A 13,235-nucleotide genomic window follows, 5' to 3' on the forward strand; every position below is an offset into this window, starting at 1 on the left:
TTGGGGACTTTTTTGATCATCGTTATATTTCCAGACTGCAATGTGTGATAATGGATAGGCATTAAACAATGGATGCCTAATAAATATTTATTAACAGAATGAATGTCCTCATTTATCTGAAAAATGGTTTTAATCCCACATTAAGGCATTCTTTTATGATGGTTAGATTCCTAAATGCAACTAACTAATAGCGACAATTTTTGTATCTTGGGCTGAGGAAAAGAACCTGCAAAAGTTCTGTTACTTACCTGAAGTTGCAGTGCTGTTCAGGAACAAAAGCTGTCAAGGGGTCCCACTCAAAGCCACCATTAGAATTCTTATGCTAGAGACCTACAGCTGGAAGGGATCATTAATGCTACCTCATTCAACTGGGTTTCTGCAGATGCTGGAATTCCCTGCATAACATTTTTCAGAGTCATTGAGCTTTCCTGTGATCTTTCAGTCAGAGGGAGCTAGCGTCTTCCCTTTGAGGCAGCCCAGTCTATTGTTGGGCAGCTTTAAAGTTTAGAGGGTTATTGTTGTGCTGGATGTTATGGTAGGACCAGAAATAAGGGCATGAATAAGATGTGGTTTTACCCTCAAGAGTTCATAATTTGGTGTGTAATGGTGGAATAGTAGAGATACATATATACTATACCTTAATGCATTGTAGTGTTATATTAGAGTTCTCCCCATTTACCCCTTCTCCTAACTCCTGGTAACCATTGTTTTACTTTCTGTCTTTGCAAATTTGATTTTTTTAGGTACCTCATATAAGTAGAATCATACAATATTTATCCTTTTGTGTCTGGCTTATTTTATATAAAGTAATGTTTTTAAGGTTCATCCATATTGTAGCATGTCATACATTTCTTCCTTTTTAAGGCTGAATAGTATTCTATTGCATGTGTGTACTACATTTTATTTGTCCATTAGTCAATGGACATTGGCAAGAATATTTTAAAATTTTTTGTATCTAGCAGAATGTCTGACATGTAGGTACCCAGTAACTATTTGAAAAGAAAGAATAAATAAGAGAAAGACAGAAGTTTTTTTAGAGGAAATGACAGTTTAGCTGGGCCTTGGTAGATTTTGTTAGGCAGAAAAGTGATGGTCTTACTAGGGTTTAGTAAATTCTCATAGCTCAGTACTAATTACTCTGCAGAGGATCTAACAAAGAGTTAACATTTTTTTCTTCAAAGTAGCCATAATCTGGTGAGGGCAACAGGAATAAGAAAATTGCTTTGAATTAAACCAAAATAATGGGAGAAGTTCAAACAATGTGCTTTGGGGGCTGAAAGGAAGGAAAGAGGTATCTTGTTGAGAGGATATAGAAAGCTGCCCTTCATGGGAAAAATTGCATTGCCATGTATCTGGAAGAAGGGAATGGGTTTGACCATGTAAAAGTGGGAGGGGAAGTTGCAGGATTAGGTAACAACAGGAACAGAGATATGGAGGTGAGAAATTGTAGTGCCCTGTTCTCTGAGATGCAGTCCCATTTGGCTAGAGGGCCAAGTCAACAAGAGGAACAAGTGATCGGGGATGCTGGGTTGTAAAAGCCTCATGTTAAGGAGGGCCTTGAATTCTAAAATGTGGAGTTTGCATTTAATTTTGTAGGTAGGCAGAGGAAACCATTGCATTTTTTCAGCAGGGAAGTATATGATCAGACTATATTTGAAAAGAAAGAATAAAAGAGGATAGATACTAGTAAAGGGTTAGAATATCATGAATCATTGGGGTGCTTGGCTGGCTCAGTTGGTAGAGCATGCTACTGTTGATCTCAGGGTCACGAGTCAAGCCCCACTTCGGGCATAGAGCTTACTTAAAAAAAAAAAATTTAAAACATAGACTATTATGAATTGAGAGGTAACGGTGATCCAGAATAAATTTATTCTTTAACTACTTAATATTTATTGAATGCCCACAATGTTCTAAGTACTGTTTTAGGAAAAGGAAATGATGAACAAGCTGGACATGGTCTCCTGTCTATCGTGTTTATATTTGGAGGTAGAAGTAGGAATAGAGGAGAAGAAGACACAATAAACACATAAAAAATAACTTCACAGTATATGAAATGCTATATAGGAAATACCCAGGATTATGTGATAGGGATATAGGGACAGGTAATTTAAGATAATTTCGAGAAGGAGGGCCTCTGTGAGGAAATGACCTACTTCTGGATATGTAAGATACGTAAGGATATGTAAGAACCAGCCAGGAAAGTGTTCCAGGAAGAGGGAACAGAAAATGCCAAGCACTGATTTTTGGAAAGATTTGGTGGATCCAGTGAATACAAAGATTGCTGTGGCTGGCTTACAGTGTGAACCACAGAGTGGTAGGAGATGAACTTGAAAGTGGGAAGGAGCAGATGCATAGAGCCTAATGAGCTGTGGTAAGGAATTTGAATTTTATTTCTAAGTTAAAAAAAAAACAAAACCCCAAACCACAGAAACCACAACGAAGAAAGTGTTTTAAGCAGGGGAATGAAATGATGGAAAGGTGGAATACACTGTTAGCTAGGAGAGCAGCTCTAGGAAAGGAGTTGAGGAGTCAAAGTAAGAGGCAATATAGAGCTAAGAGCACAAGGGTTTAATAATAGAGTAGGTACGAGATTGGGGGGAGAGTTAAAGATGACTGGTTTGAGCTTGCTGGGCTTAGAATGAATGTGCCATTTATAGAAATAGGCAAGTCAGGAACAGTTGTTTTATAGAAAATGGGGGAAAGATGTTGATTTTTACCTGCTCCAGAACTTCCAGGTAAAAATATATCTAGAGTATAGCTAGAAATGCAGACTTAATGCTTAGAGGAGAGCATAAAACTAGAAAAAGATTCAGGTACCATCTACATAGAGTAAATGGGATTTTAAGGAGAGAGTATATAGAGGGAAGGAAAGGTAGAGGCTGAAGGCAAATATTTCTAGGGACTGTGTTTAGCAGCAGGAAGGAACAGAGGAAGAACAGTCAAAAGAGTTTGAGAGAAAAGTGTAATGTCATAGAAGTCACGGGAGGACAAAATATTAAAAACAGATGGTAGGGGGGAGAAGGAAGGGAAAGTAGAAATCTCAGCTCTGCAAAGTATCTGAGCCTGGCGTAGAGGGAGGAGGCAGGCCGAGTCTGAATTTAGTAAAAGTTGTTAGTGACCCTCATGGTGCCTGGGTGGCTCAGTCAGTTAAGTGTCTGACTCTTGATTTTGGCTTAGGTCATGATCTCAGGGTGTGAGGTTGGGCTCTGTGCTTGGCATGGAGCCTGCTTCAGATTCTCTCTCTCCCAGGGCAGGTGGGTGGCTCAGTAGGTTAGGCATCTGCCTTCGGTTCAGGTCATGATCCCAGGGTCCCGAGATTGAGCCCTGAGTTGGGCTCCCTGCTTTGTGGGGAGCCTGCTTCTCCCTCTCCTCCCCCTTTGTGCTCTCTCTCACTTTCCCTCTCTCTCAAATAAATAAATAAATGAATAAATAAATAAAATCTTTAAAGAAAAAAAAAGATTCTCTCCGTTTGTCGTCTACGCCCCCCTCCCGATGCTCGCTCGCGCGCGCTCTCTCTCTCTCTCAAAAAAAAAAAAGAAAGAAAAAAGAAAAGTTGTTGGTGACCTTCAAATGAGAGGAATGAGAGTGAAATCAGACTGTGAGGGGTAGCTGATAAGGAAATAGAAGTTTTCCAATTCAGTAACCTTTTTTTTTTTTTTTAAGATTTTATTCGCGAGAGAAAGAGATTGTGTGGGTCAGAGGAGGAGCAGAAGGAGAGGGACAGGCAGATTTTTTGCTGAGCTAAGAACCTGACGTTGGTCTTGACTCCATGAACCAAGATCACAACTTGAGCTGAAACCAAGAGTCAGATGGCCAATCAATTGAGCCACCCAGGTGCCCCCAGTAACCATTTTTAAAAATAGTATTCATTGTAGAAAATCTGCATAATTAAGTTTTTTTTAAAGATCTATTTATTTATTTGAGAGAGAGAATGAGCAGGGGTTAGGGGCAGAGAGAGTCATAAACAGACTCTGCGCTGAGCAGACTCTGTGCTGAGCAAGCCCAATATGGGCTTGATCTCACAACCCTGACATCACAAACTGAGCCAAACCAAGAGTCACGTGCTTAACCAGCTGTGCCACCCAGGTGCCCTGAGATAGTTAAATCCTTAGGAATCTGATATATGCCAGGCATTAGGCCAGGTTGTAGGATATGAGAAGGAATGGCATGATTCTTCTGTTAAAGAAGAGTACAGTGAGGGAGAGAGAAATATAATTGAAAATTCACCATTCTTGGGGCACGAGGGTGGCTCAGTCAGTTAAGTGCCTTCAGCTCAGGTCATGATCTCAGGGTCCTGGGGTCAAGCCCTGCATCAGGCTCTCAACTCAGCAGGGAGTTTGCTTCTCCTTCTCACTCTCCCTCTGTGCTCTCTCGCACTCTCTCTCTCTCAAACAAGTAAAATCTTAAAAAAAAAAAAAAAAGAAATTGCTTTCTGTTTCACTGGTAACTTTGAGATAGTCAAAAGATATCTAACTATCTCATGGTCCTGTTGCCACAGCTATCAACATATTTACACACGAATGTGAATGCCCTCTTTCTCTTCTTCTAGTGGATGACTGTAAAAGTTTTTTACTTGTGGGCTAAATCCCATCCCATCCCTCTATTCTGTTCAAGGACATCACCCTTAGGAATTATCTTGTCCCTTTTCTAAGGCCATCATCTGTTTTTATCTCTCTACTGAGCCATTCTTCAACATATAAATATGTGATACTATCTCCCATTTAAGAATAATAAAGAGGGACACCTGGGTGGCTCAGTCCCTTAAGCCTCAGCCTTCAATTCAGGACATGATCCCAAGGTCCTGGGATGGAGCCCTGGGTTGGTGTCCCTGCTCAGTGGGGAACCTGCTTCTCCCTCTCTCCCCCTACCCCAGCTGGTGCTCTTTCTCTCTTTGTCGAATAAATAAATAAAATCTAAAAAAAAAAAAATTCCCTTGAGCCTGTATCTTTTTCTAACCACTTCCCTATTTCTCTGCTCCGTGTTTATAGCAATACTCCTCAAGACAGTTCTTGTAGGCATTTCTTTTTCGTCTCCTTTCATTCTCTCTAATCAATTACAGTCCACTGAAACTATTTTATCAAGATCATTTAGTGATCTCTACTTCACCAAGCCCTGAGATCATTTACCTGGTTGATCATTTTCTCTTTGTTGAAATGCTTTCTTAAAAATACACCATGCTCTTAGTTCTCTTTTAACTTTATTAATTGCTCTTGGTTTCCTTGGCTGGTTCTTCGTCATCTTCCTAACTGCTAAACATTGGTGAACCCCAGGACTTAGACCTGGGACCTCTTCTTTTGTTCACCTATGCTCATTTCAAGTAATATCTATAGGCTGACAGCTCCTGAACTTTAGATTCTTCAAGTAGACTGCTGGATCATCTACCCTCAGATGTTCACTGGCATCTCAAACTTAACATGTCTAAAAACAAAATATTTTCCCCCTTTTAAACATGTTCTTTTTATATAATCTTCTTCATTTCAATAAATAACTATTCTATTCTTCTGATTGCTTAAGATAAAAAACTTGAAATCATCTCTATGTTGTCTCTTTCTCTTATACCTGTCCATGTGATCAGTATGTCTTGTCAGCTTTCTTCTGAATATATTCAGAATCTCACGATCTCATAGTCTCCTCTGCTACTATCCTTGTTCAGGATGCCATCATCACTTGCCTAGATTATTTTAATAGTCTCCCAACTGATCTTTCTACTTCTACCCCTGCTCACTTTGACCAGTTTCTTCTCAACCCAGCAGTTAGAGTGAGCCTTTTAAAATACAGGATAGATGATATCATTCTGCTCAGAATCCTCTTGTGTCTCCCCATCTTACTCAGTAAAAGCCAAAGCCCATAAATTGGCTTACAGACTGTTATATGATCTGAGCTTATTTTACAGCTCTCACTTCTCTCCTACTAGTACTCTCCCTTTTGCTCATTCAGCCCCAGCATCACTGGCCTCCTTGCTGTTCCTTGAACACGCCAACCAAGCTATTACCTCAGGGGCTTTGTTCTTGCTGTTCCCTCTGCCTGAAAAACTTTCCCCCTAGTTATCTGCTGTGCTAGTTCCCTCACTTCATTTAGAACTTTGCTTAAATGTCACCTGAATAGAGTGTTTTTTCTTGTGCAACATATAAAATAGCAAACCCTCCACCCACAGAATGATCTCTTTCCTTTACTCTGCTTTATTTTTTTCCATAGGCCCTATTACCATTTGAGATATCTAGTTGTTTATTGTTATGTTCTATTTTAAACTAAGTCTGGCTTGTTCATCCTTATGTGAACTGTATCTCATACAGTTCCTGGCATATATAATAATCAAAATAAAGCTTTTTGGGTTTTGTTTTGTTCTGTTTAGAGTGGGGAGGGGCAGAGGGAGAGATAATTTTTTTTTTAAAGATTTTATTTATTTATTTGACAGACAGAGATTACAAGTAGGCAGAGAGGCCAGCAGAGAGAGAGAGGGGGAAGCAGGCTCACCACCGAGCAGGGAGCCTGATGTGGGGCTCGATCCCAGGACCCCGGGATCATGACCCGACCTGAAGGCAGAGGCTTTAACCCACTGAGCCATCCAGGTGCCCCGGGAGAGAGAATCTTAACCAGGCTCCATGCCCAGTGTGGAGCCAGATGCGGGGCTCAATTTCACCACCCTGAGATCATGATCTGAACTGAAATCAAGTCAGATGCTTTACCAACTGAGCTGCCCAGGTGCCCCAAATAAAATTATTTTGAATGAATGCATGCCTTTTAACTTTTCTCTAGCAGAGAGACCAGCCTGCATTTATTGTGAGTATATGCCTGGGTGTACATACCTATAATAACTACATATGATTAGGTGGTCCTTCTAATATGCATTTTGTAGGAATAGTTCTTCATCCATCTAAATACTGACTTTGTTATAAGCATTATTAAATCATTCCATAGATTCAAACCTGTTATGTTTGACCTTTCACAAATCCCAGTGCCTCATTTATCATGTGTAATAGCGTGGCATAAAGAGATGTGGAGACGTATTTTTCCCCCCATTAAGTTTGCATGCTGTTAGAAGAAGAGTTGAGTGGGAATGGGGCAGTGTTTTGCTATGATAGAATGAATCAACCTGCTGTGGTTTGATTACACTGTGTGGAACTTGGAAAACACTGCCATTTTAAGCTTTGGTTATAAATTATCTTTAAGGGATCATTGGATATGACTCAGTAAGCAAAAGTGGTCTAAACTATTTAAGCATCAAATTACCTCATTCTAATATAAATGGCTCTTCAAAAGCTATACTTTAGAAAGCAGTTGAAAGACAGTTGAATCATTTAACTATTGTGATGGTCTAAATAAATAGTCATTTCTAAGAATTATAAGCAAATATAAAAGACAAAATAATGTAAGGTGCTAGATTAATTACTCAATTATAAATCATTCATGTTTGTGCATTCACAATAAAACCTTGAAGGTGTTGGTGATTATGTGTGACTCAATGTTTATCATCCCTCTTCATACAGAGATGGCTTCTGCTTCCCCCCACAGAAACACAACCTTGCATCTTTAGGTCCCAAAGAGATGTCTCTGCTCTTTCTGAAAAAATATTATTAGAATTTAAATTAGAAAATCCATTCAGAAAATAAACAAAAGATATAATTTACTTCTGTTTTAGTTATTTTTCTTAAGTGATTATTTTTGTTAAATTTGTTGATACTGACTGCTGGATAGGTTTATTTGCCTTTAGTAATCAAGATATTTTATAGATAAATGAAATAGTTGTAAAAATAACAAGATATTGTATATACTTTTTACACACATAATTGTATATGCCTTTTTACCAGTTCCAGTCTCATTAACATAGTAAAACTTGTTTATTACATGACACTATACTTTTATATCTCCATATGAAAGAAGTACTTTGATAGAATTTTGGGGAAAAAAATCTACAGTTGCTGTCTTGTTCACAGGAAGGGAGGCAATAATAAATTAATAAAGATCTATCATCGAGATGGTAAATACGGCTTTTCTGATCCTCTGACATTTAATTCTGTCGTGGAGCTCATTAACCACTATCATCATGAATCTCTTGCTCAGTACAATCCCAAACTTGATGTGAAGCTAATGTACCCAGTGTCCAGATACCAACAGGTATGATTATAGAAGTTTTTTTTTAAAAGATTATTTATTTATTTATTTGAGAGAGAGAGAGAGAGAGAGAGAGAGAATGAGCAGGGGGGAGGAGCAAAGGGAGAGGAAGAAGCAGACTCCCCATTGAGTAGGGAGCCCAATGTGGGGCTTGATCCCCAGACCCCCAAGATTGACCTGAGCCGAAGGCAGATGCTTAACTGATTGAGCCACCAACATGCCCCCATAGAAGTTCTTGATAGCAGTTCAGGTCATTTTTAACATCATTTCACTTTAATTTACCAGGCTTATCAGTAAAAAAAGAACAAATCTAGTCATTTTAAATTTCCCACTTAAGATTTAAGATATTTCTGGAACTTATTTTCTGGCTACTAGTCCTTAATAGCTTGTTGCATGTACTTATTAACTTTGTATAAAAATACTTCTGTTTCTGTTTCCTATTTATACTTTGTTTCTTAATTTTTCAAGTATTAACTCTTTTGATGTGATCTAAAGGCTGAGAGTTAAAAAAAGGATTTAGTGCTTTTGCATGCTTAATACAGTGGCTTAAATTTATAGTAGAAAAGCAATTTTAAAATAAATAGATGTGGAAAAATTCACGTGTCATAATTGTTAACATCCTTTATTTCTTGTGTTTAACTGTACAGGATCAGCTGGTAAAAGAAGACAACATTGATGCAGTTGGTAAAAAACTGCAAGAGTACCACTCTCAGTATCAGGAAAAGAGTAAAGAGTATGATAGGCTATATGAGGAATATACCAGAACATCCCAGGTTAGTAAATTTTTGTTGTTTAGGCCAGTTAAGTATGCAATGGTACAGTTACTTCAGATTTTCTGTAATTCACCTGCCAATCCTTAGCTGTTTTAATATTTTCAGCAGTCTTTTTGAGACTGTGATGATACAGATTCTTCTCCCATTCATAAATCACTCTTTTGTTGTTTTTCTTAGTTATTAATTTTTTTCAGTTAGTGTTAACTAGGATAAGGTTTGACTGAAAATGACAAAAAATAACAATAGCAAAGATTTCAGAATGCGATTTATTTTTCTTTCATGTATAGACACAGTGCCAGGGATATTATGTCGACTACACAGTCATTAGGGCTTAGGGTTCTTCTGTTTTGATGCTTTCCCGTCTGTACAAGTTGGCTTACTCCACTATCAGCCATCACAACAATATTCTAGCATACAAGATAGAATAGGAAGGAGAAAGGAAAGTTTCCTGTTTTTAGGGCTACTTCCTAGAGGTATACACTGCTTCTATTTTCATCCCACTGGTAAGACATAGCTGCAGATTACAACTAGCTGCAGGGAGGCTAAGAAAGCTAATTTTTATTTGGTCAGGTATACCCAACTAACATTTGAGAGTTTACTGAGGAAGAAGGAATTGATGGGAATTATGAGACCACCAGGAGTCTTAATCACAACTTTTAGATTGTCTTTTTTTTTTTTTTTTTACGATTTTGTTTGTTTATTTGAGAGAGAGAGAGAGAGTGCACAAGCAGGGGGAGGGGCAGAGAGAGGGAGAAGCCAACTTTCCTGCTGACCAGGGAGCCTGACTTGAAGCTCCATCCCAGGACCTGGGATTATGATCTGAGCTGAAGGCAGACGCTTAGCTAACTGAGCCACGCAGGCACCCTAAGATCATAAATGTAAATAATCAATAAGATTTCTTTTATCACATGTATGTGATAGAACAAAATTCTGAAGAATAATCTACGTTTCTTCCTAGAACTTTTTTTTTCTAGTTCTTTTCCTAGAACTACTTTTTAAAAAAATATATACTTTATTTATTTGAAGGAGAGCAAGCACAAGCAGGGGGAGGGGCAGAGAAAGAAGCAGACTCCCTGCTGAACAGGAATCATTACCCCTGGGGCAAATAATACATTATATGTTAATAAAAAATAAATAAAAATAAAATAAATAAATATTTGGGGCTTCTCTAGATATTGCTTTTCTAGTTTAATATTTTTGTAGTCAGTGAACATACTCATTAAGGTTGCAGTCTTTTGAAATTTATTGACTTACAACCTAGTATATGCCTTATCTTAGTTCACTTGCACACCGACAAAGACTAATAAAGTTGGTATAGTGCTCTTTCAGTTGTCAGTATAGTCCTCTTTAAATATCAGTTAGGTCAAAGTGATTTATGGTGTCATTCAGATATTCTATATCTTTACTGATTTTTTTTTTTTTGGCTGGTATCATCAGTTAATTAGGAGTCTTTTTTTTTTTTTTAAAGATTTTGTTTATTTATTTGACAGAGAAAGACAGTGAGAGAGGGAACACAAGCAGGGGGAGTGGGAGAGGGAGAAGCAGGCTTCCCACTGAGCGGGGAGCCCGATGTGGGTCTCAATCCCAGGATCCTGGGATCATAACCTGAGCTGAAGGCAGGCACCTAACGACTGAGCCACCCAGTTCCCCTAATTAGGAGTATTAAAGTCTAGTTACAAATGTAGATTTGTCTATTTCTCTTTTTAGTTCTGTTAGCTTTTGCCTTTTGTGTATTGAAATTCTATTAAGTTCTTATACATTTATAGTAAATTTACTCCTTTATAATATGAAATATTCCTTGGGGTGCCTGGGTGGCTCAGTTGGTTGAGTGCTGGACTCTTGATTTCAGCTCAGGTCACAATCTCAGTGTTGTGGGATCAAGCCCCTCATCCTCCATACTGAGACTGCTTGAGATTCTGTCTCTTCTTCTCACTCTGCCCCTCACGCACCCCCCCCCCAAACTCACTCTCTCTCTCAAATTAAATATATAAATCTTTTTTAAAAATATGGAATATTCCTCTTTATATCTGGTAATCTTCCTGGTCTTGAAGTCTGCTTTTTCTAATAGATCCCCATCAGCTTTTGTACACTTAGTATTTGCATGATATATTTTTTTCTGTCCTTTTACTTACTCACTTACTTTATTAATTTATTTTCTGTCCTTTTACTTTCAATCTATTTGTGCCATTATAGTTAAAGTGCATTTCTTATGGATAATAATATATAGTTGGGTCTGGGTAATCCAGCCTGATAATCTCTGCCTTTTTTTTTTAATTTTTATTTTAATAAACATATAATGTATTTTTATCCCCTGGGGTACAGAATCTCTGCCTTTTAATTGGAGTGTGTAATCCATTTGTATATCTTGTAATTATTGATATGTTTGGGTTTACATTTACATTTTTGCTGCTTGTTTTCTTTTTGCTCCATCTGTTTTGTTCCTCAACTCTTTCAATATTGTCTTTTGCATTAAACATCTTTTAGTATTCTGTTTTGATTCCTCATCTGGGCTTTTAGCTATGTCTGTCTCTCTTTTTTTTTCCTATAGGAAGTTGCTCTAAGGATTACAACATGCATTCTTAATCACAGTTACTTAAGTTCATACTGTAAAATGTAGCGTGTGAACATAATAACTGTGCTATTACATAATTCTATTTCCTCCTCTTATTATTGTCATGTATTTTCTATCTACATGTTAACCCCATAATTTATTGTTCTAATATTTGCCTATTCTAGGTACTTTATATAAAAGGAATCATACAATATTTGTCCTTTGGTTACTTCACTAGTTATAATGTTTTCAAGGAAAATCCATGTTCTAGCATATATCAAAATATCATTTTATGGCTGAATAATATTGTATTGCATGTGTATATGACATTTGTTTATCCATTCATTTGTTGATGGACATTTGGGTCATTTTCCAGTTTCTGGCTATTGTGAATAATGAACATTGGTGTACAAATAACTGTTCAAGTCTCTGCTTTCATTTCTTTTAGATATATACCTAGGAATGGAATTGCTGGGTCATATAGCAATTCTGTATTTAATCTTTTGAGAAACTGCCAAACTGTTTTCCATACCGGCAAAACTATTTTACATTCCCACCAGCAATACATAAAGATTCCAGGTTTTTCTCATCCTAAGACTTGGGTTTTTTGTGCTTTTATCTTCAATTTTTTATAGCCATCCAAGCAGTCATGAAGTGGTATTGTTGAGTTTTAGGTTTTTTAATCCCTTATCAGATACATGATTTTCAGGTATTTTTCCCATTTTGTAGGTTGTCTTTTTGCTTTCTTGCTAGTATCCTTTGACAACAAATGCTCTTAATAGTGATGAAATCCATTGTTTTTTCTTTTGTTGCCTATGCTTTTTTTTTTTTTAAAGATTTTATTTATTTATTTGTCAGAGAGAGAGAGCGAGCGAGCACAGGCAGACAGTGGCAGAGGGAGAAGCAGGCTCCCTGCGGAGCAAGGAGCCCGATGTGGGACTCGATCCCAGGACGCTGGGATCATGACCTGAGCCGAAGGCAGCCGCTTAACCAACTGAGCCACCCAGGTGTCCCATGTTGCCTATGCTTTTGGTATCATATTCATGAACTTGTTCCAAATCCAGTGTCATAAGGCCTTTCTCCAATGTTTACTTCTAAGAGTTTACTGTTTTTACTCTTAAATTTACATCTTTGATCCATTTTGAGTTAACTTTTATATGTGGTGTGTTAAGGTTCCAGCTTTATTTTTTTACACGTGAAAGTACATTTTCCGTTCCCTGTGGTCCCAACACCATTTCTCCATTGAATGAACTTGGGATAGTTGCTGAAGTGAGACATTGATCATAGGTGTGAAGGTTTATTTGGGGGCTTTCTATTATATTCCTTTGGTTTATATGTCTGTCCTTATGTCAAGGATATGTTTGTTTGTTTTTAGATTTTTATTTATTTATTTGACAGAGATTACAAGTAGGCAGAGAGGCAGGCAGAGAGAGAGAGAGGAGGAAGCAGGCTCCCTGCTGAGCAGAGAGCCCGATGCGGGGCTCGGGGCTCGATCCCAGGACCCTGAGAGCACGACCTGAGCCGAAGGCAGAGGCTTTAACCCACTGAGCCACCCAGGTGCCCCAAGGATATGTTTTGATTACCATAGCTTCGTAATAAGCTTTGAAACCAGGAAGTGTGAGTCTTCCAAGTTTGTTCTTTTTCAAGATCGTTTTGGCTATTCTGAGTGCCTTTCAATTCCAGATGAATTTGAGGTTCAGTTTTTCTATTTCTGTAAAAAATCTGGTTGGGAATTTGATAGTGATTGCATTGAATCCATATATCACTTTGGGTAGTCTTATCATCTTAACAATATTAAG

The 13,235-nt window shown here is 37.9% G+C and overlaps 1 protein-coding gene across 1 annotated transcript in view; it reads left to right on the top strand.

Annotated features, from left to right (window-relative positions):
* LOC308340836 (phosphatidylinositol 3-kinase regulatory subunit gamma) overlaps positions 1-13,235 on the top strand; it is a 123,494-nt gene that overhangs the window by 79,520 nt on the left and 30,739 nt on the right. The window contains exons 4-5 of the mRNA XM_080800258.1: positions 7,935-8,115; positions 8,760-8,885. Coding sequence (XP_080656384.1) covers positions 7,935-8,115; positions 8,760-8,885 — 307 coding nt within the window. The remainder of the gene's footprint in view (positions 1-7,934; positions 8,116-8,759; positions 8,886-13,235) is intronic.

Source organism: Martes martes, assembly GCF_963455335.1.
Source record: "Martes martes genome assembly, chromosome: 4".
NCBI lineage: Eukaryota > Metazoa > Chordata > Mammalia > Carnivora > Mustelidae > Martes > Martes martes.